The sequence below is a fragment of the Staurois parvus genome, unplaced genomic scaffold, assembly GCF_062004578.1.
Source record: "Staurois parvus isolate SC_StPar_1 unplaced genomic scaffold, SC_StPar_1.0 ptg000018l, whole genome shotgun sequence".
In the NCBI taxonomy this organism is placed as follows: domain Eukaryota; kingdom Metazoa; phylum Chordata; class Amphibia; order Anura; family Ranidae; genus Staurois; species Staurois parvus.
The window spans coordinates 471897-499526 of NW_028317814.1; the positions used below are offsets into that span (position 1 = coordinate 471897).

Here is a 27630-nt window from a genome sequence, read left to right on the forward strand (position 1 = left end):
ACAGAAAATTGTAAGTGGAAACCAATCTAAAGAATATTGTTTGATCACTAGCTTGAGAAAGCATCAAAACACAGACCACTGCCTGCAGGATCCAAATGGTGGCACAGTAAGTGCCAAAGGGATGCAGGTCAGGCACCAGCGCCTTACACTAACCCTCCTTCATGTCATATAAGGGAAATATAGCAGCATCAAACCCTCAGGGTCAGAATCAACTTCTTCAGCTGTGGAAGCATCTGCAATTTTCTGAGTTTTTACATGTAGATCTTCCAGGGCTATTTCTTTTTTAACGTATACCCCCCGTTATGAAGGAAGTACAATGACTGCCTCTGCTGGTCTCCTTCTGAAAGTCAAACGTGGAACAACCATGCTATATATAAGTATCAGAAAAGTGCCAGAACTCCTCATCTCTATACTTGTTCCTGGTCAGTAACTCGGAAAGCACTGAGGCCAAAGCTTCTGCATGATAGCCAGGGAACTAGCATTCTCAAAAGGAGAGTCCAGCAGTGGCAGCTTCCATGATTCCCTAATGACAGGGTATCAGGATAACACCTTGCATGCAAAGTATACAATGACTTCCAACCTTAATGAGCCATATACACTCACCGGCCAATTTATTAGGTACACCTGTTCAATTGCTTGGTAACACAAGTTGCTAATCAGCAATCACATGGCAACAACTCAATGCATTTAGGCATCTAGACATGATGAGGACAACTTGCTTAAGTTCAAACCGAGCATCAGAATGAGGAAGAAAGGGGATTTAAGTGACTTTAAACGTGGCATGGTTGTTGGTGACAGGCGGGCTGGTTTGAGAATTTCAAAAACTGCTGATCTACTGGAATTTTTATGCACAACCATTTTTAGGGTTTAGAGAATGGTCCGAAAAAGAGAAAATATCCAGTGAGCAGCAGCTGTATGAATGAAAATGCCTTGTTGATGTCAGAGGTGAATGGTCAGACTGGTTTGAGATGATAGTAAAGCAACAGTAACTCATGTCAATATGGACCAAAATCTCTGAGGAATGTTTCCAACACCTTGTTGAATATACACCATGAAGAATTAAGACGGTTCCGAAGACAAAAGAAGGTCCAACCCAGTACTAGCAAGGTGTACCTAATAAAGTGACTGGTGAGTGTACATCCTGGCCATACATATGGCAACCACATTTGATTGTAACAATCATATTGAATGTAAGTTGAGTGCAGCAAATGAATCCTCCATTCGAGCGAGCCTGGCTGATTGGACAGGACATAATGGGGTTGATTTACTAAACCTGGAGAGTGCAAAATCTAGTGCAGCTCAGCTTCCATGTTTTTCGTCAAAGCTTAATTGAACAAGCTGAAGTTAGAAGCTGATTGGCTACTATGCACAGCTGCACCAGATTTTGCATTTGCCAGTTTTATGCAGGCCATAGACGGTTCGTTTATTGGGCGATTTTTCAACCGAAAAACGAAAAATCGGTCGTTCTGTTGCCACCAATGACTGCGAAAATCGGCCGTTTTTCGTAAATTTTCCAGCATGACCGACAAAAGAAATAAGGAGCAACCACAAAAATCGGCCAATGACATTGCTCCACTAATGGTGCGAAAATCGTCCGTTTATTCTTTCGGACGAAAATTCGGGCAATAAATGAACCGTCTATGGCCTGCATTAGTGAATCAATCCCAAGGTTTTACTCTTTTTTATTTAAATTGATTGTATTGATGACTTATGCAGGCCATAGACAGGTTGCAAACCGGTCATTTAAAAAAAAAAAAAAAATCGGTCGTTCAATAGGCCGACGTTACCACCAACGGTAAAAAAAAATTGGCCGATTTTCGTCCCGTCTACGGCCAGCACTTAATTACTTCTGTCCCTTGCAGAGAGCTCCGCTATTATATTTAACATGAAAAAGTATTGCGGTTGCAACATTGTATCTATTTGTATCCATTTCGGATACAGATGTTTTTATTTGGATACGAATGGATACATTGTTGCAACCGCAATACTTTTTCATGACAAATACAATAGCGGACTGGAATTCTTCTTTTTCTTCTTCTTTTTTTTCTTATTGCAGGTCATGGCTCATGCGCAGATTTTTTATCGGTAAAACGATCAGCCAATTTGCCCATCATTGCCGGGAAAATTGTCCGATCTGCAAAATTGGCCGATTTTTTTCCAACTTTACCGATAAAAAAAATGTGCCAAAACCCCGAAAAACAGCCAATTAATTAACCCACTAACGGTGTGAAAATTGGCTGATTTTTTTTTCGGCCGAAAAATCGGCCGATTTTCAACCCGTCTATATCTTGCATTAGGCTGGCCATACATTATACAATTTTCTTTAGAAAATTGCTTTAGATTTACCAAAAACCATATAATATGAGGTCAAACCTAAACCGGCCGATTTTCGACCCATCTATGTCCTGCATTAGGCTGGCCATACATTATACAATTTTCTTTAGAAAATTGCTTTAGATTTACCAAAAACCATATAATATGAGGTCAAACCTAAACAACACTTTCAATTGTATCCAATTAGGCATGCACTAAACAGTTTAAGGTAAACCTAAAGAAAAATGGGCAGAAAATGGACAAAAAATTGTATAGTGTATGGCCAGCCTTACTTTGTGTTTGAGTGATGTTCGGTTTTGGTCTATGATTTTTTTACTGTTTTATTAATTAAAAATAAAGTTATAGGAGTGGGGGGAGTTAGAAAAGAAGTTTGCTTTTACGTTGGGGTTGATTCACTAAAGGCAAAAAGATTGTTCACCATGCAAGGAATTTTTCCCTTAGCAAAGGAGCTTTCCCTTAGCTTAGTAAATGTAGTGAAAATTAATTTTGCAACAAATACCAAATTCCATGCAAGAAAAACAATTTTTGCTTGCGCATGATTAGATGTTGGAAGTCAGTTCAAATCATTCACTAAGCCAAAGGAAAAATTGCCCTGCAAAGCGAACAGCCTATTTGCATTTAGTAAATCAATTCCACTGTTTCCTAATGATTGTAATGCAGGCCATAGACGGGTCAAAATCCGGCCGTTTTTTTTTAAAAAAAAAAAGAATAATTGGTCGTTCCATAGGCCGACGTTACCACCAACGGTAAAAAAAAATCGGGTGATTTTCGTCCCGTCTATGGCCGGCATTTAATTACTTTTGTCCCTGCAGAGAGCTCCACTATTATATTTGATATGAAAAAGTATTGTGGTTGCAACAATGTATCTATTTGTATCCATTTCGGATACAGATGTTCTTATTCGCATACAAATAGATACATTGTTGCAACCGCAATACTTTTTCATGTCAAATATAATAGCGGACTGGAATTCTTCTTCTTCTTTTCTTCTTCTTTTTCTTCTTCCTCTTTTTCTTCTTCTTCTTTTTCGTCTTCTTCTTCTTTTTCTTCTTCTTCTTTCTCTTTTTCGTCTTCTTCTTCTTTTTCCTCTTCTTTTTCATCTTCTTTTTCTTCTTCTACTTCTTCTTTTTCTTCCTCTTTTTCTTTTTGTTCTCTTCTTTTTCATCTTCTTCTTTTTCTTCTTCTTTTTCTTTTACTTCTTCTTTTTTCTTCTTGCAGGCCACGGCTCATGTGCAGATTTTTTATCGGTAAAAAGATCAGCCGATTTGCCCATCATTGCCGGGAAAATCGGCTGATCGGCAAAATCGGACGATTTTTTTCCACCTTCCCCGATAAAAAAAATGTGCCAAAACCCCGAAAAACGGCTGACCAATTAACCCATTAACGGTGTGAAAATTGGACGATTTTCGACCCGTCTATGGCCTGCATTAGTTTGGAAAAAAAGTTTTTTCTAATATGAATTACAGACAACATATTTGTGAATAATCAATATCAGGTAAAAACTGAACAGTGTTTTTACCTTCTATGGTGGTTCAAACAATCACTTGCAATCAATCCTACAGGTCCACTTGCTCACTAGTCTATGGGTGTATGGCCATGAAACATAGAAAAGTCCACCAGCATGCCTCTGCAAGTCTCTCATTAAACAGCATAACTTATACACATCTCAGAATTTGCCAAGCATAGTGGTTTCCTGGCCCCTTTGGAAAACTTCAAACTTGTCAAAATGCACTACTGCGATTCTAAAAGCAGCGAAAAGCGCCTAGCACATCACAGCTGAATTCCTTCACCGACCACGGCTACCGCACATTCTAAACGTTTCACTGAGCTGACAAACACATTACAGACAGGCAATAAATCTGACGGACTGTAAAAATATCAAGACAATAAGCGCAATAGCTGGAGTTACCATGTGATTCGGAGACTACTCAAGTCTAAGCCCCCTAAATAAACAGCAGCTGTTCTATTGGGAGCTTTTGTGTACACAGCTTCTTGGTCAGGTACGGTTCCCATTGCTGGAATCCATGCGCAGGCAGGTAGAAGCCGGGCCCAGCGTCTCTAGCAGGCATCCTCATGTCCCATGAACTGCCATGTGGAGCTAAATGGCTTCTACAGAAAACAGACGATAAGCTCTTCAAACATCGAATACATACTGTGGCTTGTAAATCCAACGGCAGAATCGCTTACCAGTAAACAGCTCGCTATCCTGACGCTGCCATGACAACCATTCTCCCCCTCTCATTCTCTCTATGGCACAGATCTTTCCTAATGGCTCCAAATCCTGTCCACTTATACCTGCGGTGAAATCTATGTCATCTGGTCGGAGTGGAGGTAATGTCTACAGTGACAAGTAATTGAACTGTGTTTTGCCGGCACCAATATGAAAAGTGGAGCACAGAGGGACTGGCTGTCTGCAGCAACCAATCAGATCTCATCTTTGAAGTTGATGCTTTTGCTGCATTATAGTGCAAATAGGTAGAAAGCGAGCGCAGGATAAAATGAAGCAACTGGCATAAAAGGATGAACCCCTGTATCCTCAAATATGACTCAAATATATATAATGCAGCACTATAAGATGAAATCAAATCAATGAAAATGACAAAAGTGACTAAATGCAAAGGTGAAGCGCGAATGATTAAGCGCTAAAGTGACCACTAAGCAAAAAGTGTCTCACCCAACAGTAGCGAGGATGGTAGTGACTTGAAATATTGGATGGGGAATAGTCCAACAAAAATATGGTGAAATAAATATTGATGAACAAAGTCCGAAATATTGCGTGAAAAATCTGTGCACGTGACTCTGTGATAAGGATTTGTTGTATGAATGCACTCACCAGAAGCGCATTAAAATTGCGCATAGAACCATATCCAAGATCTCCGCAATGAGCCGCACCGATTTCTAAAGTAGTATATGTGCTACTTTTGGTGTGATTTGCATAGACATCTGTGTCAAATGTCTTGCAAATCGCACCTGAAATCGGCATCTCACCCGACTTTGAAATCGTGCGACTTCACTGTAAGTCGCACAATTTCAAAGTCGGGCTTGATGTGACCAGGGTGTTACTGTCCTGAGTCCCTGCTTTCACACTGATGCACTACGGTTTACCTGCACCATGTCTGCAGCGCATTGCACCTGCGGCTTTCCTGCAGGTTAGCTGCACTTTGCCATAGACATCTATTATATCTTGCAGGTGTGGCGCACTTTCTCAAAGTGCACCAAACCCGCAGGATATAATAGAAGTCTATGGCTCACTATCATTAACATCAAAATAACAGCGCAAGATCAAGATCTCCAAATAAATATATTATAAGTGCATAAATCCAAAATCAAATGTCCAAGTGAAAAAAAATGTCCTTATTTTCATTGAATTTCAGTGTATAATTTATTCAACATATGCTGCCACCTTCCACCACATGCAAAATAATATCAACCGCACTCACCAGATGCAGGTGAGTAGTGAGCCTTATAGGATATAAGGGATCCTAAGCCCTCTAGGTAAGATCAAAACTTCTTATTCACCATTAATGGGGATAAAACGCCTCCACTTTATTCCTCCATGAATTCCTTCATACGTCAGCTACCCAGCTTTCCTCATTCTTTAACATCCAGAAATGCACCAGTGTTTCATCCTCTCCCCATGTGATGGTAAGATCACTAACACATGGGGAGAGGATGAAACACTAGTGCATTTCTGGATGTTAAAGAATGAGGAAAGCTGGGTAGCTGACGTATGAAGGAATTCATGGAGGAATAAAGTGGAGGCGTTTTATCCCCATTAATGGTGAATAAGAAGTTTTGATCTTACCTAGAGGGCTTAGGATCCCTTATATCCTATAAGGCTCACTACTCACCTGCATCTGGTGAGTGCGGTTGATATTATTTTGCACGTGGTGGAAGGTGGCAGCATATGTTGAATAAATTATACACTGAAATTCAATGAAAATAAGGACATTTTTTTTCACTTGGACATTTGATTTTGGTTTTATGTACTTATAATATAGTTATTTGGAGATCTTGATCTTGCGCTGTTATTTTGAAGTTATTGATTGGTGTTTTTCACTGTTCCACAGCTGCATAATCACTGAGTTTGTTTATTTGGGCGCTGGGGTATATATATGCACTATATATATTTTGTTTTTTACGGCTCACTATAGCTAACCCGCAGAAAAGCCGCAGATGCACTGCGCTGCACCCGTGGATCAGTGTGAAAGCAGCCAAATAACTGCTGTGCGCATTCCTGTGCAGTTCATAGGCAATTTATAATGTGAGCAGAAAAAAACAAAACAGGGCGCACTCTCCTCGTGCATTACCGTGATAATAAGACATTTATTCTGAAAATACAAATGCATACTCACAAGCCAAAAAGGTCATAAAAACAGGGACAAGGAGTCAAAAGCTGCCAGTCATAGGCAACAATAGTCCTCGGGTGAAGTGCTAACGCGTTTCGGGAGTTGAACTCCCTTCCTCCCAAGGGCCTCAAGCAAAGGGCCGAATCTGGCCCCCGGGCCGCAGTTTGAAGACCACTGCTCTAGATCATTACAGCATTACAGGGCAAGAAAACATCTGATCATCAGCAGACACTTTTCTATACTGATGGGTGAATAAAGCTACTGAAAACAAACACATTTCATTTTAATCTAACTGGCTCTTTACTGAGACAACAACTGTCATGTGAACATGCAGCAATCAAGCAGTCCTACTGAAATAACACAAGTTATATTTGAAGCTGGGATAAAACTGGATGGTTCTGACAAACAGCGTATTCACTGAGTCACCCGCCTCTCGGCACTGCAAATCCTACCCACACTGGTACCATGCCCAGGAGTCCCCAGATCACACAGCAGTTCCAGTTCCCATCCAATTTTATGCTGTGGGCGGATTTCTTCACAAATTCATCATACTTGCATTTAGATTTATTTTTATAGAACACTTAAATAAAAATAAGTGCCAAACCTCAATTAAAGAAGAACACAACTATGCAATATATGTACTGAAAGTGGCCAACTAAAATAACCCCTCTCTATAATAACCACCCTTTCTGATCCTAAAACAATGTATACTGTGGCAATGCCTCTAACTGTCAAATAATTGTGAAGAACGTCCCATCTTTGTTCCCATGCATTGCTGCTCCGTGTTCGGCATGTCAGAAAAGAGCAGGTCAGAACCAGTAACAAAGCTCAGCACCTGCAACGCAAGAAGACCATTTCTCACATTCTCGAAGTTGTACTCCATGGAAGCCATCAAGACCATAAATTACATCAGTGAGAACTAACAAGCCTGTTTTCCCTGTAAATGAGCGATATTGGTCTGATGACTTTCAGACAGATTTACCATTCAACAAAAAAAAATATATGGAAATTTTTTGGCAGGTAAAAAAATGTGTATTTCTTATTTTTTATTGTAGGAGCCTGAAAGGCATTGCACCAGCAATCAACAGGACTCTTACAGACCTAATTTTTTTTTTTATTTTGAAGTCAAGTCACCCTTTAAAATTATGGACAGTCCCGAGGCACCCTTTAAAAATATGGACAGTCTTGAGGCACCCCATTATAAAGTGGTTGTCAGGACACCGGCAGCTAGAAAGTTGTAATGGTGCACAATGAAAACCTGTGGCTTTGTGTAGCTAAAAGGCAGGCGTGTTCCACCTGCTGGCTTGTATACAAGTTTTGGGCAATTTTTAGACATTTTGCCAAAAAAGTATTTTTCCTAACCATTTCATTCAAGACCATGTTGCAAAAATGAATACCCCTGAAGAAACCTCAAGGCACCCCAGGGTGCCTGAGCACCCAGGTTGAGAAGGACTGGTGTAGTGGAACACAATCGAAAACGTAACCCCCAGTGCATAAAATAAAAAGGTGAACACACAAAGGTGAGAACACAAAAAAGTACACAGGGTGTACACATGGTCCTCCTCCGATGAGAAAGGCCCCTTACCCTGATCCTCCAGGGCGCAAGGCTCCTGACAGGGATTGAGGTACTCACCCATCTGAAACCAGGCGGATCCCTTTCTTCAGGAGGCCTGCTGAAACAAACCAACCCAAGTACTAAGAGGGGCTCCCCCAAAGGGAGACCCCATGGGAGGGGGAAAACCTGACCAAAAAGGCCACAAGCCCTTCCCCCCAAAACGTTAGGCTTGGTTCACATATGTGCAGGTGGTGCCACTGCGGATCCGCACAAAAATCTGTGCAGCCGCACCACCCGCACAGAGGAATGCGGACCCACGGGTGGGAGTCATTAGTTCTAATGGCATGCCGCCCACACTGGAAAATGCAACCGTACTGGAAACCGAGGTTCCCGCGCGGGCTGCGTTTTCAGAAGAAGTGCAGGGACTTCTTCCCTGCATGTCACAGGCATGGGAGTCCATTCAATTGAATGCGCTCTCGTGCCCGCAGAAAACGCGGCCCGCACGGCCGCATATATGTGAACCAGGGGTAAAGGCAGGCCTGAGGACCTACACCCTACTACTCAGGAAGAGATAAAGTGCAACCGTGCTGTACAAAAAAAATGCAGTGACACACATACATAAAATAAAAGGGAGCGGGAAGTGGATAAGTGCATGGTGCCTCAGTATCTAGTCTGTTTAGTGGATCCATGTGAGAGCTAACAAGCTCTCTTAGTTTGGTGTCATCAGCAAACACCAGGATTGAACAATTTATTGCAACCTCATTATCATTTACAAACACAATAAAGAGAATTGGTTCCAGGAATGAAACTCCATCCTGAGATTCTTGACCAATCTGGCCCTCTAAAATAAATAGTAGAAAACATTCAAAAAAGAGCTTTAAAACGTTCCTGTCCTATACAAAGGGTTGCCTAGGGTTCCCACAACAGCCTCACAAGTGTGTAGGCGGCATAGTCTTGGCTGATGAAGACCACGCTTCTGGTAGGCCTTAAGCCTGTTTAATACCACCGATTTAATGGAACCTGCTCAATGGGACCAATTCCTAGGAATTTGGTGATATAGCTGACTCAAAGAGCCCACATCAGCATTTTCTGTAGGATATTACAATACAATTTTCCAATTTTAGGGTACAGGTCCATCTTAAAAATCATCTACAACATTGTCAGTGCCAGCACCAACTAAAAATTATCAGTAACAAGCATAATTAAGGAATTTTAGATGTTTTTATTATTTAGATTATTATACAGCGGCAAAATCTTCCAAACTGTACACAGTAATTATAGAGAAGTGTAATAACTTGACTTTTTATTATATAAAATATACAGTAGTGGAGTACTGTACCTTGTTAGCCATCGATTCATTCAGAACATTTGGAGTTTCAGCAATACGCTAATGGGCCAACTTGATTTTGGTTTAGATACACCTTAAAGAAGAACTCCAGGTTTCTTTTGACTTTAAATAGTTTGTATGGCCAAGCTTGGTTAAAACATATTGTTATTGTGCCAGAAAGGTTTGACTTCCGGGATTGCTGTAACAGACTGCAGTAGCATTTGCTGAGCCCTGTTGTCTTCCTGGAGGGGTACAGCCGACTTCCCTTCTCCTTCTGGATACAGAGGGAGTGGTTTGCATGGCACCCCGGCCATTCAGGAACATCTTTTATTTTTTTCAATAGATACAATAAATAGATACAATAAATACAGATTCAATAAATACAAAGTGTTCTGTGATTGACCAAAGTGGAGATTGTGACATCATCTGGCCACCTGTCCACCTTGGTCAATTCCTTTTAACCAAGCTGGCCCAAACAAAGTATTTAAAGTGACAAAAAGGTGCTTAAAGCACACCATACAGTTCCAGCAAACAGGGAGAATCCCCCTGAGGAATCCATGTGACCCTGTGGCATAACATGTAGGGGAGGGGCACATGACGTCACGACGCTCCACACGTGAATGAAAGTGGTAACTATACTGAATTGATTACCGATTTGCACTACTGGCAGTTTTTTATGCATTTGTTTGCTGGAAATGTGTAACCACTTCCCGTCTGGCCCATGTATATAAACGGCCAGACAGGGGCATTGCAGGAGTGGGTGGCCGTTTATAAACGTCCTCCCTGCCTGTGTGTGCTCCCTAGGAGCGCGCAGCACTGCAATCCGGTGCCCGTTGTGTCTAGAGTACAAAGCGGAACACCGATCGCTGTATGGGACCTCTGTGTGAGGTCCTGATCATGTGATCACTGATTGGCCAATCAGTGATCACATGAATAGTAGTAAGCAAGATGTCACTTCCTGACATCATTGCTTACTACTAGTGAATTCTGTGAATGATCATAGAGGTTACATGGTGCACGGCTATTCACAACAGCCTTGTACCATGTGACAAGCTATGACCAATCACAGCTCACACAGTATTTCTCAATGGCTGCAAGAATGCAGCCAGAGAGAAGGAGAAATAATTGCACAAGTAGTACAGTGTCTCTATGGTGACACTGTACTGCTAGGGTGACAGTATGTTAAAAAACATAAATAATAATATAAAAAATAAAATTAAAATGTCAAGAAATTTTAAAAAAAATTATAATTTTTGGTTATAAACTAATTTGGGTTTTGTTTTTTTTTTTACTAAAAGATAGATGAATAGATAGATGAATACATTTTGGCCAAGATTTATGAAGAAAGATTATTTATTTGCAAACTTTTATCAGAAAAACACTTTTTTTTCAAAATGTTTGGACTTTTTCATCTATATTGCAAGTTTTATCTGTCTCAAAAAATGCTAAAAAAAATTCATATGGGTACAGTGTTGCATGACTGCACAATTGTCATTCAAAGTGTGATAGCACTGAAAGCTGAAAATTGGCCTGGACAGGAAGGGGGTGAAAGTGTCCGGACTTGAAGTGGTTAAGCACCTTTTTAATGTAAGTGTGATTCTAGAGGATTGGGGAAATAAAAAGAAAGCTTTAATATGATATAAGCACTATTTTTTTCCCTCGTGTGTGGCTGATCTATGCATGGAGTGAGGATACAGGATTAACAAAGGGAGGAGAGGAGTAATTGGAGAGAAATTTGAGTTATTTATCCACTTGGAGTATCACATCTAGTTCCTGAGGGGCACAGGTGCTTACTGATCATACTATAATAGTAAGGCCAGATTATTCCAGGTGAGAGCACATTCGGTGAAGGGTGGTCACACTGGTATGAAGTAGTGGAGCATTTATTGGTGTTGATAGCACAAGATACCAAAAGAAGACTCACGCTTTAAAGATTGGATGTTATTTTGGGACTTTAATCATTTGTATATTTGTTTATCCTTATATTTTCCAAAAAAATCAAAGGTGGTTTATGCTGAATAGGATTATATAATTTTGTATGGTGCAATTTGATGGTTGATGGGCACACAAATTGATATTTCAGTTTATGTTTAGGTAACCCCTAGAGGACGTCTTTTGATGACGAAACATGTTGGGCAGAGCCTCCCTATGACATTATCGTGCTGTTGGCCATCTTGGATATAGTTCATGTGACTGCTTTTAATCGTTTTACAGCTTGTAAGTAGGATCCTGTTTGCGCAAATAAATAATTTTTTGATACGTATTGCACTATGAGAGGCATGTTCTTTCTTTCATGACCTTGTCTGGCACTACACTTTGAGTTTACATTTGAGTTGGAGTCCAGGAAGTTCCATGTTTTGGGGCGTGATACGGGAAGCCTGCCAGTGCTCTACATTATAAAGCTGGTTGGGACCCCCTGTAATTAACCTCTTCACGCCGGCCGAACGCAAATGTGCGGCCTCCAGGCATCTGGGCCTATCCATTTGAATATGTTTAGATAAAACAATTTTTTGAGTTACAGTTGCAAGAAAAAGTATGTGAACCCCTTGGGATTACGTGGAGTTTTGCATGAATTGGGCATAAAATGTGCTCTGAACGTCATCTAAGTCACAACAATAGAAGAACACAGTCTGCTGAACATAATACTACACAAACATTAGATGTTGCCATGGTTTAATTGCACATAACATGTAAACATTCACAGTGCAGGAAAGTATGTGAACCTTTGGACTTAATAACTGATTGACCCTCCTTTGGCAGCAATAACCTCAACCAAACGTTTCCAGTAGTTTGAGATCAGACCTGCACAACGATCTGGAGTCATTTTGGACCACTCCTCTTCACAAAACTGTTTCAGTGTAGCAATATTCTTGGGATGTCTGGTGTGAATCGCTCTCTTAAGGTCATGCCACAGCATTTCAATCGGGTTGAGGTCAGGACTCTGACTGGGCAACTCCAGAAGGCGTATTCTGTGCTGTTGCAGCCATTGTTTTGTTGAATTACTTGTATGCTTTGGGTCATTGTCCTGTTGCATCACCCATCCTCTGCGGAGCTTCAGTTGGCGGACAGATGGTCGTACGTTTTCCTGCAAAATGTCTTGATAAACTCTGGAATTCATTTTCCCATCAATGACAACAATCCGTCCAGGCCCTGAGGCAGCAAAGCAGCCCCAAACCATGATGCTCCCTCCGCTATGTTTCACAGTGGGGATGAGGTTTTGATGTTGGTGTGCTGCGCCTTTTTTTCTCCACACATAGTGTTGTGTGTTCTTCCCAAACAACTCAATCTTGGTTTCATCTGTCCACAGTATATTTTGCCAGTAGTGCTGTGGAACATCCAGGTGCTCTTTTGCAAACTTCAAACGTGCTGCAATATTCTTTTTGGACAGCAATGGCTTCCTCCGTGGTGTCCTCCCATGTACTCCATTCTTGTTTAATGTTTTCCTTATTGTAGATGTGTCAACAAAAATGTTAGCATGTGCCAGAGATTTCTGTAGGTGTTTAGCTGACACTCTGGGATTCTTCTTTACCTCATGCAGCATTCTGCGCTGTGCTCTTGCAGTCATTTTTACAGGATGACCACGCCTAGGGAGAGTAGCAACAGTGCTAAACTTTCTCCATTTGTAGACAGTCTGTCTTACCGTGGACACATGAACATCAAGGCTTTTGGAGATACATTTGTAACCCTTTCCAGCTTCATGCAAGTCAACAATTCTTGATCGTAGGTCTTCTGAGAGCTCTTTTCTGCGAGGCATGGTTCACATCAGACAGTGCTTCTTGAAACCAGTAAACCCAAAACAGGTGTGTGTTTTTTAAGCGCAGGACAGCTGTCAGGAACACATCCAATATCATCACACTGATTGGAGTCAAGGTTGACTCACTCCTGGCTCCAATTAGCTCTGAGAGAAGTCATTAAGCTAGGGCCTCACATACTTTTTCCTCCCTGCACTGTGAATGTTTACATGTTATGTGCAATTAAACCATGGCAACATCTAATGTTTGTGTAGTATTATGTTCAGCAGACTGTGTTCTTCTATTGTTGTGACTTCGATGACGTTCAGAGCACATTTTATGCCCAATTCATGCAAAAATCCACGTAATCCCAAGGGGTTCACATACTTTTTCTTGCAACTGTATATTAACACGGCAGTAATATTCATTTATTCATCTAAACAGCCCACAGCCCTCTCACAACTGCATCCTGTTCCATACCACACCACGTGGATGCCTGCTGGCTGCCTCCTGCCCTTTTCAGCTCTCTCTCCAGGTACTACCCATAGTCAGGGTTGGAGGCTCTTGCCCACCCAGAACCTCTAACCCTGCACAGGAGAGGAGCACTCCAACTGCTTCTTGTTGTCCCTAGTAACGTAACTCTCATCCAGGACCCATTCCTGGCGTCTTGTACAGTATGAGCCATTGGAAGGAACCAAAGCTTATAGCAGGTATTCAACCCACCCATAGTGTCAAATAGCTGCTGCTGTCAGGAGCAGCATAGCGGCTTTTCAGCACAGGGGCATGTGGTGACAGTCAGTTTTGAAGGATAAGCTCACTTTAAAAAAAATAAATAATAAATGCCCATTTTTTGCAGGTAAAAAAAATGTGCATATAATTTTTTTTTTTTAACCTGGAAAGCATTGCACCAGAAATAAGGAGATTGGAATGTAAGCTGTCTGCTCATTACCTCATATGCGTAGTTTTACACTGACAGGAAGACCTAAAGCGGAATTCCACCCAAAAGGGGAAGTTCCGCTTTAAAGATTGGTCCCCCGCTCACCATTAAGGATTGGCACCTTTGGGGAGTACTGAAATTGACAGGTACCCACTCCCACTTCCGCTGCGATTGCCTGCACGATCGGAAGCAGAAGTTGTCCTCCTACCCTCCCTCCCCGTAGTCTTGTGGGACACGTGACAGATCCCAGAAGACGACGGGGCCATTCAGGAAGCCGCAAGCTGTCACAGGCGGGTGCCCACACTGAAGATGCCGGCGCCTGAAATACAGGACGGCTGGTAAAACGGGCTGCGGCGGGGGCACCGCAGGATTGTTAATTTTGGTGTGGGAGTTCCCTTCAAAATCCATACCAGACCCAAAGGGCTTGTTATGGATGGGAGGAGGGACCCCACGTCAAATATTTATATATTTTTTTAATTGCCGGCAATTCTTTTACATTCAGCTGTCAGTGGGGAACCCCGCTGACATATGAAACATTAAAATACTAAAATACCGCATGACTTGATAAAATAATTCATGCTGTATTTTAGTATTATTATTATTTTTATACAGTATTTACAATGCGCCAATAGTTCACTCAGTGCTGTACATTACAAAGGGGGACAGAACATGTGACAGAACAACAACAATACAATGCAAACATGAGGGGATCGAGGGCCCTGCTCTTTCGAGCTTTTTTCTGACCTCAGGAATGGATTAATTGGCTTTCAATGCATTCCTATGGGAAACGGCATTTTGGTTTCCGAATTGTTTCGCTATACCAAAAGTCCCGCAAAACGAATTAAATTCGTAAACAGAGGTATGCCTGTATTTAATACAATAACAAAAACATGGAAGCTTAAGATTACGTAAATGTCACAAATTACTTTAAGGTAAACTCTGCAATAATAATTTCAAATATTCACTGAAAGAAAATACACTCTAATCTAACGTTGGATGAGCAGAAGGGAGATGGAGATGACAAAGGTCACATTTTAATTCCCTCCATCCCACTTCACTGAGTTCCCATATTAATGGAGTATAGCTTTATATTCCGTGGCCTTTCATACCTATACACAACAGTACTGAAGTTTAGAAAGTGACTGACCTTCTCCAGTTTTTCAAAGTGCTCCTTTAGGAACTTCATGGGGCGATCTGGTTTGGCGATACACAAGTTCACAATGCATTCTTTCAGGATTTGCTGAATGTTGAACTTTTGTACATAGACCTCACAGCCTTTTAAACTTTCGTCTTCTATATTAGACGAGGAAGAAGCCATCTTGAAGTCAGTAGCAGAAGCTCCTCAAAACCTAGGATGAAATCAAATGCAGTATGAAAGGAAAGTTCAGGAGCAAAGGATGGACCAGGAAAGCGCATGACATCACAGAGTACAGGTCCAGCATTTCTGATAATTCCATGTGCTTAGGTATGTAGCTATAGTCCCACAGCCCATGGAGGAACTGTGCAGAGTTAGGCTCCATGCGCACTAGCTCAAAAAACGCTGGAAAAAAAGCTGGTTAAAAAACACTGGAAATAGCAATTTTTAGTAGCGTTTTAGTGGCGTCCAGAAGTGTTAGGGGTTTATTAGCATTTTAACAGTACATGTAGAGGAAAGAAAAAACAGCTATAAAATGGACAGCACAGTGGCTAAATGGTTAGCACTTCTGCCTGGCAGTACTAGGATCGTTGGTTGAAATCCTGACCACGGCACCACCTGCCTGGAGTTTGCATGTTCTCCCTGTGCCTGCATGGGTTTCCTCCGGGTACTCCGGTTTCCTCCCACACTCAAAAGACATGCTGGTAGGTGAATTGGCTCCTGTCTAAAGTGGCCCTAGTATGTGTATGTATGAATGTGAGTTAGGGACCTTGCACGCCCCTTGAGGGTTAGGGACTGATGTGAATGTACAATATATATGTAAAGTGCTGCATCAATTGATGGCGCTATATAAGTACCTGAAATAAATAAATAATAAAAAAAAATCTGTTAGGAGCATTTAGCTTTTTTTTTCTGCAGGAAAAATGCTCTAAAAAAAACAAAAACTGTTTTTTATTCTGCTCCTAGACACTGAAGCTCAAAAAATGCTAATAGCCTAAAGTAGTGTGCATGTACATTATTTAATAACACTATTTAGCTTCGATGTGCAGAAAAAAATGCTAATAACAGCTTCTGGGAGCTTAAAAAAACGCTAGTGTGCATGGAGCCTCAGCCTCTAGGAGCAAAAATAAAATTGTTTCTGTAGAGCTTTTTGCAGCGTTTTTCCAGCAGAACAAAAACATAAACACTCCTAAATGCTGCTAAATGCTACAAAAACGCTCCTAGCAGCTTTTTTTCTAGCCTTATTATTTTTTTTCCACTACAAGCACTGTAAAAACGCTAGCTCTCCTAAAAACTTCTGAACGCTACTAAAACCAGGGTGGATAAAAATCAATGATTTTTTTTTAAAAAATCAAAAAAATGGGATTTTTTTTATTTAAATCGGATTTTTTTATTTAAATCGGATTTTTTTAAATAAAATGCTTTTTGAGGAAAATATATTACCATCCAAAGGTTATTCCATCGTGAAATAAAGATGAGTTTTTTAATTATGTAGAATAAGGCTGTATATGTTTAATTTTTTTGGTAAATAAATTCCATTAATCCATTCACAATGTCATGCTCTTCCAGAGGTTTTGTAAGATTATTGGGCAGTTTCTCTGCCTACAAGATATTATCACAGATGCTCGGTTTACTTTTGCAGTTCTCAAAACTGAATTTGACTCAGCGGAGATCACATGCCTCTTCTTCACAGCAAAAATGTTATAACATGAACAGAGTTAAGAAAAAGACCTTAATCCTAACTTCTACAAACCTATGAATACAGAATCAACCCCTTCAGTGCTAAGTTTCAAGAAGTTCAGTGAATAGAATAGAAACAATATTTTTCTGATTGTTTGGAGTGGAATAGATCTGCACAAGAAGAAAGTGAAACTAAGTGTGAGGAGGAAGGGGGGACAGTCTAAGTTTCTTAAAATATATATATTTTGTTTAGCCGAATTAGTTAACAAACATGGATGTTTGTTTAAGCAAATAACATATGCTGGAATGTGATTGTTTCAGTTGAATAAATCTATTTAAATTGTTATTATTAAGGTAATGATTATTTTTCTCCTTCCTAAGTACAACAGAAAAGTTGTCCAAATATGAATGATTAACCTATTAAACTGGGGATAAAAAAACTAATATGAAAAGTTGTTATTCTAAAAATCTTCATCTACTTGCATATTAAAGTTATACCAGCAAGAATTAGTCTTTATGTAGAAAACTAGGATTTAAATCAAGCCTTACTGACTAGTGATTTAAATCGTGATTTAAATCAGTTTGATTTAAATCAAATCCACCCTGACTAAAATGGTACTAAAAACACAATTACCAGCGGTTTCTATCCAGCAATTTTTCCAGTGTTTTTTTAGCTTAAAAAAAATCTAGTGTGCATTGAGCTCCTAGAAGCTGTTATTAGCATTTTTTTTCTGCTCCTAGAAGCGAAATAGTGTTATCCTATGTGTCCATGCACACTACTTTAGGCTTTAACCTGAGAAGGACATGAGTCAGGCCCACACTTGGACTGTCAGTGTCACTATGACAACTCCTAGGAAAAGTGTTCATCTGACACCACCCACGGATGAGGACAATAGATGACGACGTCAGCGGCACACTTATCTGAGGCCACAGGAAGTTTTTTCTGAAAGATCATTTTCCTGTGTGAATGAAAATTTCTGGAACTATTTTCCAAAACCTAACATCCCGGAAGTAGAGTCTCCTCCTGTACAGATGGTACGTTCTCTCCCTCGACTGCAGTGATGGTCAGCTTACTTCATATAGGGGGCCCCTGGTGAGAGCCAAAGGGCCCCATATACAATTCAGAAAGGGCTTGGACACACCACATCAGTTAACCACTTGCCCTCCAGAGGATTTACCTCCCTTCCTGACCAGGCCATTTTTTGCATTACAGGGCTGCATTTCTTTAACTGACAATTGCGCGGTCATGCAACCCTGCACCCAAATTAAATTTATGTCCTTTTCTTCCCACGAATAGAGCTTTCTTTCGGTGGTATTTGATCGTCTGTGCATTTTTTATTTTTTTCGCTATAAAAAAAAAGTTTGACAATGTTGTGGGTAGTGTTAGATGTACTAATAGATTTACAGGGACTTCCTTAACAAATTAAAGCGGAACTTCAGGTAACACTTTATGTTACAGCAAACAGTTTTTTCCCTTTTGGGATAAAGGTTATACATAAATAAATAAAAGATGATCACTGTAAGACCCCCTGTCAGTGGTAAATGGTTTGTCTCAACCCTCTAACTGTCACTTGGTCTCCTAAAGCAGAACCAAACCCTCCTATCCTTTTCAGCCAAGGAAGCTGCCATCTTAGACTCTGTTTGATCTGCAGCTGCCATGATGCTGCACATGTGATCAGTTATGACATTACCAGCCATTTGGTGGTTTGACAGCTTGGTTGATGGCAGAAGGAAAAGTGACAGTTAGCATTCCCAGCATGCCAAGAATGTAACTTATTTTTAAAACTGTTAAATCGATGGGTTTAGTTCCACTTTAAAGGAAATTGAAAAATAACAGACTTATGCTGGACATACATGGTTCGAATTCCGAAATGATTTTTCGTCCGAAAATCGAAAACGTCGTTCGCTCAGTAATCCGATGGTGCCATCAATGATTTTGAAAATCGGCCGACCAATTCATAAAGTTCACCCCATATAACAGGCGAAGCTTCTGTTCCTTCCAGGTCACAGCTCATGCGCATATTCTTTTCGGAAAATGATCGTACGATTTGATCATCATTAAGTCTAAAATCGGTCATTTTTCACATATTATCCAACATGCCCGATCACCGAAAAAGTGAGGAACCACGAAAATCGTCCAGTGCCATTGACCCACTAACAGAGCGAAAATCGGCCGATTATTCTTAGGTCCGATTTTCGGATGAAAAATCGGTCGAATTTCGACCCATGTATGGCTGGCATAAGTCTACCATATACAATAGATCAGATGCATTTAGTTTTTTTTTTTTTTGTGGGTTGGGACTTTCATAGGCTAGTAAGGGAAATAATCTGAACTCATACCAGCTTTTGTGATCCTGTGACGTTGGCCGTGGTTTATTGTACTTAGTGAACCTACATGTGTTGGTGTGTCAGTGCTCTGAGATTCCAAGTGTGAGTATTGCCAATGGTCTGAGTTTGAAAACAGTTTTTCACAAATTTTCCAACATGCCCGATCACCGAAAAAGTGAGGAACCACGAAAATCGGCCGGTGCTATTGACCCAACAGAGCAAAATTGGCCGATTATTCTTAGGTCCGATTTTCGGACGAAAAATCGGTCGAATTTCGACCCATGTATGGCTGGCCTTACTGGCTGGATTACCAGGTGAAAATAAAGGGGAAAGTTTAAATAAAAGAAAACCAATGCAGCTACCACATCTAAGGATTGGTAAACTGGGATAAAATACATTCTTGCTTTTTGGTTTAATTCCACTTTAGGTAGAAGCTAGTCTAAGGCTACATTCACACTATGGCCTCATGTACACTGCTGTGCTGCTATTAGAGGCTTCTGACATTTGTTTCTGCTTCTAACCCCCCCCCCCCCCCCTCCATATTAGCCTATGGGATTTAGTTACTAAAGCTGGAAAGGGCAAAATCAGACTCACTTCTGCAAAGAAACCAATCAGATTCCATGTTTTATTGCCAAAGCTTAACCTCCCTAGCGGTATGATTATTTCAGATTTTTGGTGCTGAAAGCGGTACCATTATTTTGCATGGAAATATGTAGTTTTTTTATTGTAGGCTGTAATTTTTAGGAATAACTCACTGAAATCTGTCCGAACAAGAGTCTAGTAAACATCCCGGGTATGATAAAATTTGAAACACGAAATCATAAATTATAATTTAATAAATAATCATAAAAAATTATAATATAATAATAATACATTTAATTCAATAATGTAATCAAACCAAAAACACTGAAATTTGAAACAGAGTGCCAAGTTCGCACATCGCTGAGCGAAGTCGCAAAATCGTTTTCAGTGTCTGATGACGAATTTCCCCCACGAATCATTATCACTCAATTCTGCAAGTGGTTCTGATTTACTATCGCTGCTTTTGACCTAAAGGGACGCTTTTTGGACGCCATGAACTTTACTCAGTTTCCAGGCAGAAAGAACAGACAAAATGCAGGCAGGGCACAGGACAAAGCACTCGGGACAAAATGTATGTGCAATGGGTTGAAACAGCAATGTTTTACTATGTAAAATTTGTTTGGAAAAAAATGACTTTTTTTAAATTTTCAAATTTCCCGCCACTGGGACCGGAACACATAAGCCGGATGATGGCATCGGCCGGAGATGGCCAGGGACACTGCAGGGGACAGATCGCGGGAGCGCAGGACAAGGTTAGCTCTGCAGGGAATCCCTATGCAGCGCCGCATGGTAAGCCAGAGTGTAGCTCGGGGTTACCGCTTTTGGTACTGACATTTTACCCCGAGCTACACTCAGGAATACCGCTAGGGAGGTTAATTGAACAAGCTGAAGTTGGATGCTGATTGGTTTGTATGCAGAAGTGAGCCTGATTTGCACTTTCCAGCTTTAGTAAATAAACTGTATATGAAGAGACAAAAAGAGGGCGCACGGGCCTAGTGCATTACCTTTAACAACAAAATTTATTGCTAGAAAGTAAAATACACACAAGAGAAATAAAATCAAATGGAGAGCATGTCACAGGAAATTCAGTGTGGTCCAATACCCCTGAAGGTAGTCTGGTGGGGGACTGTAGACCTCTGGATAGCTGATGGCTGATGCGTTTCGAGGTTGTACCCTTCCTCAGAGCCTGGCTTCATTGGCTCGTGATTGGCTTTTATTGATTTTAAATAATCAATAGAGAAGATAGGACTTTCAGGGTGCATAGACATGAATACCACACATTAAAAGTTATATAATTTTTATTTTGTGTTTTGGTAAAACAAGAAAGGAAAAGATACAAAAACATAAAAACAATTTCAATTCTAAGAATACCAACTGAGATTCAGACTTGGTTAGGTAAATGTAGTATACTCCCTACATGTTTCGCCCTCACGGGCTTCTTCAGGGGAGATTGAGGAAATTTCTACCACCAAGGCAGTCTAAAAGTATATAAAAAAAACTGTTCAATTACGAAACAACTTTAATATATCCAATACAGGGATATACTTTTAGACTGCCTTGGCGGTAGAAATTTCCTCAATCTTCCGTGAAGAAGCCCGTGAGGGCGAAACATGTAGGGAGTATACTACATTTACCTAACCAAGTCTGAATCTCAGTTGGTATTCTTAGAATTGAAATAGTTTTTATGGCTTTGTATCTTTTCCTTTCTTGTTTTACCAAAATACGAAATAAAAATTATATAACTTTTAATGTGTGGTATTCATGTCTATGCACCCTGAAAGTCCCATCTTCTCTATTGATAATTTGCAATTTTAAGGGATGTGATGCAATAATCATATCTGGTCACTCGCTCGCCACTTCACTGTTTCTTTTATTGATTTTACTTTCTATCACTAAATTTTGTTTTCAAAGGTAATGCTCTAGGCCCGTGCGCCCTCTTTTTGTCTCTTCATATACAGTTCTCTTTGGATTTCCCTGGTCCGTTGAGGACAGCAAGGCTTGCATTCCTTTCATACACATATGGGGATACTGACATTGTGGAGTCCATTGTCCAGCGCAGGAGCTCAGGCATTCGGTTGCTTTTTTGTCCATGCACACCCAGGCATTTAGAGGAAAACAAAACCCACTGTCAGCATGTCCAGGAGCAGCAGCATTTTGGCAGGAAAAAAATGCTTGACGCATGTAAACGCATCTTAATGTGTCTAAAAGCATGGTAACACATCAAGCGCTTGAGCAGTAATTTATTTCAATGGCCAGAATACATTTTTTAAAAATGCTTCAAATATGCTGGTGGAAGTTGGCAGAAAAAATGCCACACTTGTACTGCATTTACATGCATATCACCATTATTTATTTATTTCAGGTACTTATATAGTGCCGTCAATTTATGCAGCACTTTACATATATATTGTACATCTCATCTGTCCCTAACCCTCAAGGAGTGTACAATCTAAGGTCCCTAACTCACATTCATACATACACATACTAGGGCCAATTTAGACAGGAGCCAATTCACCAACCAGCATGTCTTTGGAGTGTGGGAGGAAACCCACGCAGGCACAGGGAGAACATGCAAAGTCCAGGCAGGAGGTGCCGAGGTTGGGATTCAAACCAACGACCCTAGTACTGCCAGGCAGTAGTGCTAACCATTTAGCCACTGTGCTGCCCTATCACCATAAACTCATCCTATTGGCTAGAGTATTCATTTATTTTATCCACTAAAATAAATGTCCGCACATAAGTGTGTGTTTAGGTGTGTTTAGATGCATTTATACATGTACAGGCATAAATTACGCTGAAAAATTCCTCTCTGAACGCAGATTTGGGGCATTTTTTTTGAATGCCCCTGAACGCTACACCTGTAAACAACACAATGGGTTTGATTCAGGAAAGCTGTTGAGTGCATAATCTGGTGCTGTTGTGGCATGGTAGCCAATCAGCTTCTAACTTTAGCTTGTTCAGCTAAGCTTTGACAATAAAACCTGGAAGCTGATTGGATTCTATGCAGAGCTGCGCCAGATTTTGCACACTGCAGGTTTAGTAAATAACCCCCAATGTGTACATACACATTAGATAACCTAGAGCTGCTTTCAGAGACATAAAAAAAAACGCCAGACACCCCTAGCGGCAGCATTTTTTCTGCCTGTGTGCACGAGGCCTTAGGCTACGTTCACACTAGCGTTGTGTGCAGGCGGCAGAAAGGCGTTTGGGAAGCGTTTTTACCGCTTCCCAAATGCCTCTGCCAATTCTGCACATTACAGCACATGGTGCTGTTCTAACGGGAGCGTTTGCGTCGCGGCAAAATGGACGCCTCTGGTCGAGTCAGGAGGCGTTGAAGTCTCCTATTCTAGTCTATGGTGCTGCTCCGCAAATGCCCGGCCGGCGTTTGCGGTGCGGTTGCGACGCGGTTGCGGGGCGTTTGCAGAACGTTTGCAGAGCGGTAACACCATTCAAAGTGCATTATAGGCGTTTGTGGGGCGTTTTTAACGCTCGGCAAACGCCTAGCAACCGCCTATAAACCGCGCATGCAACGTTTGCGGAGCGTTTGGCGAGCGTTCCAAAAAATGCTCCGCAAACGCCAGACCAACGCTTGCCAAACGCTATAGGGGCGTTTGGCAAGCGTTGGTAAAACAGCCAAGTATGAACGAGCCCTTAAAGTGACATTTGTTCTCACGTACCTTGGCTTATTTCTACTTTTGTACAATTTTAATAAACGCAACTGTTAAAAAAAAAAAAAAGCGGCATTAAACCTTTTGGATTTTTTTTGTATTAAAGTACTGAAAATATTATACTTACCTGCCCCGTGCAATGGTTTTACACAGAGCAGCCCTGATCAACCTCTTCTGGGGTCCCCCGCCGGCGCTCCTGGCTCCTCCTATTCGGCGTGTGCCCCCATAGCAAGCCATTTGCTATGGGGCAGCTGATGCATGCTCGCTCCCGAGCCACCTCGTCTGCGTCTATTGGCACAGACCAGGCAGCTCAGCCAGCCCCCCGCTCCCTCGTCGCAGCATTTGATTGACAGCAGCGGGAGCCAATGACTCCTGCTGCTGCCAATCTGCCCAGTGAGAAGGGAGACATGGGCAAAAGCTGCTGCACTTGTGCACATTGCTGGATCGGGATCATTGCTGGATCGGGGAGGGGGGATCATGCAGTACAGAAGGTATTTTACCTTAATGCACAGAATGCATTAAGGCTTTAGAACCACTTTAAGCAGCAAAGGCAGCAGAGAGGGGTGTACACATCACGGTGCAGCAAAAATGATCCCCCTGTTGTGATTGGCGCCACGCTGCAACTGTCCGCAATGCACGCAGTTGTGCTGCTGTGGTGTGGGCTTTTAGGGGTTAAGCAGGAAGTGAGGAGGCAACATAATACCTACTCACAGCTTCTCTGAAAAGTGATCCACCATGGATGGCTCTTTAAATGGGCCCCTATGGTGTGCACAGGGCACACAGAAAACAACTATTTCCTATACTGCTTGCACTGAATCCTCGTTGTTCTATGCAGATCAACACAACAGACGTGATGCAAAACGACCACTAAAGAATATTTTTCCTTCAATGACTTGAGAAAACAGTAAAGCACAGCCCACTGTCTGCAGTGGCCCCCAAGGGCCACACAGTAATTACCAGAGGGCCACAGGTTGGTCACCAGGGCTCTGTGGCATATTCTACCTGTTACAGCTGTCAGCTATATCCCACAAATGACAGATTATAAGTGCAATGACAGTTCCTATCAATGGCAGACTGATCCATGTCCAGCACTCACCATGAGAACCGAGCCAGGATGTGACAGCTGTGTGTTTACCATCTGGATCTATGTGTGATCAGAGGAGCTAGGCCATCACTGCACCATGACATCTGTCTGATCACATCCCCATCACAGCACACAATGGGTGCCCTCACAGGGGTCAGCAGATGTGGGAAGCAGGAGGATGGGGATGACATGTCACATGAATAGGACAGAAGAGAACACAGACATTGCAGTTGTTTGCAGGCAGAGGCATGGCAGGAATGTGTGAGCTGCGATCAGCAAGCAGAGGAGGGGCTGTTTACACTGCAGATCTGCTGCCACAGAATGGCCATTGTGTCGGGGCGATGGGGGAGATGTGTTAGTAAATAGGGAGTGATGGTGCTGGGATGGAGGCGCAGCATTGGGGTCCTTACCGTTAGGTATCCAGGGAGGAAGGAAGAGGAGGGGCTGCAGGAGGAGGAGGATGCTGGTCGGTGCAGATCGGTGCTGGTGGGGGAGGGGAGAGGCTGTTTCCCGGTTCTCTGGCCGGGAAGGTTGAGGTGCTGTAGCTCACCGGTGCAGCGATAGGGAGGTATGTGGGGCCCCGGGCTGCCAGCGCTGACACTGCTGATGATGACGTCACACGACCTCGTTTTCGAGCATCCCTCTCTGCAGCCTGACTGTCACTGCCTGTTCCTGCCAGCACTGTCACTGCCTGTCATGTCATCACTGCACTGTCACTGCCTGTCATTTGATCACTGCACTGTCACTGCCTGTCATCTCTTCACTGCACTGTTACTGCCTGTCATCTGATCACTGCACTGTCACTGCCTGTCATCTGATCACTGCACTGTCACTGCCTGTCATCTGATCACTGCACCGTCACTGCCTGTCATCTGATCACTGCACTGCCACTGCCTGTCATCTGATCACTGCACTGTCACTGCCTGTCATCACTGCACTGCCACTGCCTGTCATCTCCTCACTGCACTGTCACTGCCTGTCATCTGATCACTGCACTGTTACAGCACACTGCCTGTCATCTGATCACTGCCTGTCATGTCATCACTGCACTGTCACTGCCTTCAGCTCATCACTGCCTGTCATGTCATCACTGCACTGTCACTGCCTTCAGCTCATCACTGGACTGTCACTGCTTGTCATCTTATCACTGCACAGTCACTACCTTCATATCATTATTGCACTGTCACTGCCTGTCATCTGATCACTGCACTGTCACTACCTGTCATCTGATCACTGCACTGTCACTACCTTCATCTCATCACTGCACTGCCACTGTCTGTCATCTGATCACTGCATTGTCACTGTCATCTCATCACTGCACTGTCACTGCACACTGCCTGTCATCTGATCACTGCACTGTCACTACCTGTCATCTGATCACTGCACTGTCACTACCTTCATCTCATCACTGCACTGTCACTGTCTGTCATCTCATCACTGCATTGTCACTGCACACTGCCTGTCATCTGATCACTGCACTGTCACTACACACTGCCTGTCATCTCATCACTGCACTGTCACTACACACTGCCTGTCACCACCAGAAATGGTCTGTCATACTAGATGGCAGGAATATACATGGCCCACATGCTGGGTACAGTATTACAAACATTGCTAGAAGGAGGGGCTCCTTCACACCAGGTCCAGTGATCTGCATAGAATGATGCAGGATGGGGGGAATCCAACTCCAGACAAAATGTTTAGGCCTAGTTTATACTTGTGGTTGGGGGGAATGGATGTAAAAGACCTGGTTTTATTGCCCTACCCAGTCACCTGCTCTAACATTTAGATGCAGAGGCTCTGGGTTTAATACATGCTGCAGCACAAATGATACCTCTTGCTGTGTTTGGCAAGCAGTATTGCAATTAAACGCAACTCATTCAGATCAATGGCGCCATGCCACAAGTCATACACTTGGATAGCAGTTATGGTGCATTTTATTTTTCAAAGAAACCCTCTGCTCATTTATTACAAAAAAAAAAAAAAATGACATTCAGGAGGCATCACGATTTCTTCCTGAATGCTTGGTAGTCGCATCTCTGCTACACTATTCCCATCATGGATCACTTTTCAGAGGGACAACAAGGACTTCTGCAATGCAGAACAAGCTCTAAGGACCCATTCTATGCAGAGATGCCGTTTTCTGCAGGTTCCTTGTGACACATCAATGTGCGATTCCTTTGTGTATTGACACACATTTGTGATGCACATCTTCAATGCATTTTTGAATTTAATGTGGATAAAGGGCTCCTTCCCAAAGCATCAAAACATATGTTATGTGCATTTTCATGAGCTGCCATTGACTTTTATGGGCTTCATAACCCACTAGAATGCTGGAAATAACAGATATGTCATGCTTTTGCACTGCAGCACTAGGATGGGAACAGATCTTTGTGATTCTCAGTGCAGCACAGATTACATTCCCAACATGGTGCCTTTGTGCTAGGATCACTTCATTCTCGTGTATGTATGGGAGTTACATCTTCCTACGTTGGCCAATCAAGATAATGACCTGGTAATCAGGGAGAAGATGCGATTGCCAGTGCGGGGCCTCATGGGCGTCAAACTGTTGGAGCAGACATAGGTATTGCAGACTGTACTTCCACTTTAATAACCAGCAGCCAATGAAACTGAATAGATGAGGGTTTGTCCACACCAGAAGCCTTGGGGCTACACTTGCAGCTATTTCCAGTGCAGCCCCAACACATGGCAAATGTAAAATACCTTGCAAATGAGACCTTGCTCACACGAATGTTCTTAAGTGTACACCCGTGTAAGGGCCATGGTTGCCTACACGAGGATGCACTGATGTTCTGTGCATTAACACACAGGCAATACCATCCATGTCAATTGGGAAGCAGCCGCTGCACAGACGCAGCTGCTGCTTCCAATTTGACATCTGTGTGGGTATGTGTCCCTG

At 42.1% G+C, this 27630-nt stretch overlaps 1 protein-coding gene across 1 annotated transcript in view; it reads right to left on the reverse strand.

The window, feature by feature from the left end:
* PRKAR1B (protein kinase cAMP-dependent type I regulatory subunit beta) overlaps window positions 1–25485 on the reverse strand; it is a 295736-nt gene extending 270251 nt beyond the window's left edge. The window contains exons 1-2 of the mRNA XM_089681811.1: window positions 25121–25485; window positions 15381–15582 (exon numbers count right to left, since the gene is read on the reverse strand). Coding sequence (XP_089537937.1) covers window positions 15381–15551 — 171 coding nt within the window. The 5' untranslated portion in view covers window positions 15552–15582; window positions 25121–25485. The remainder of the gene's footprint in view (window positions 1–15380; window positions 15583–25120) is intronic.
* Between the last annotated feature and the right edge of the window lie 2145 nt (window positions 25486–27630).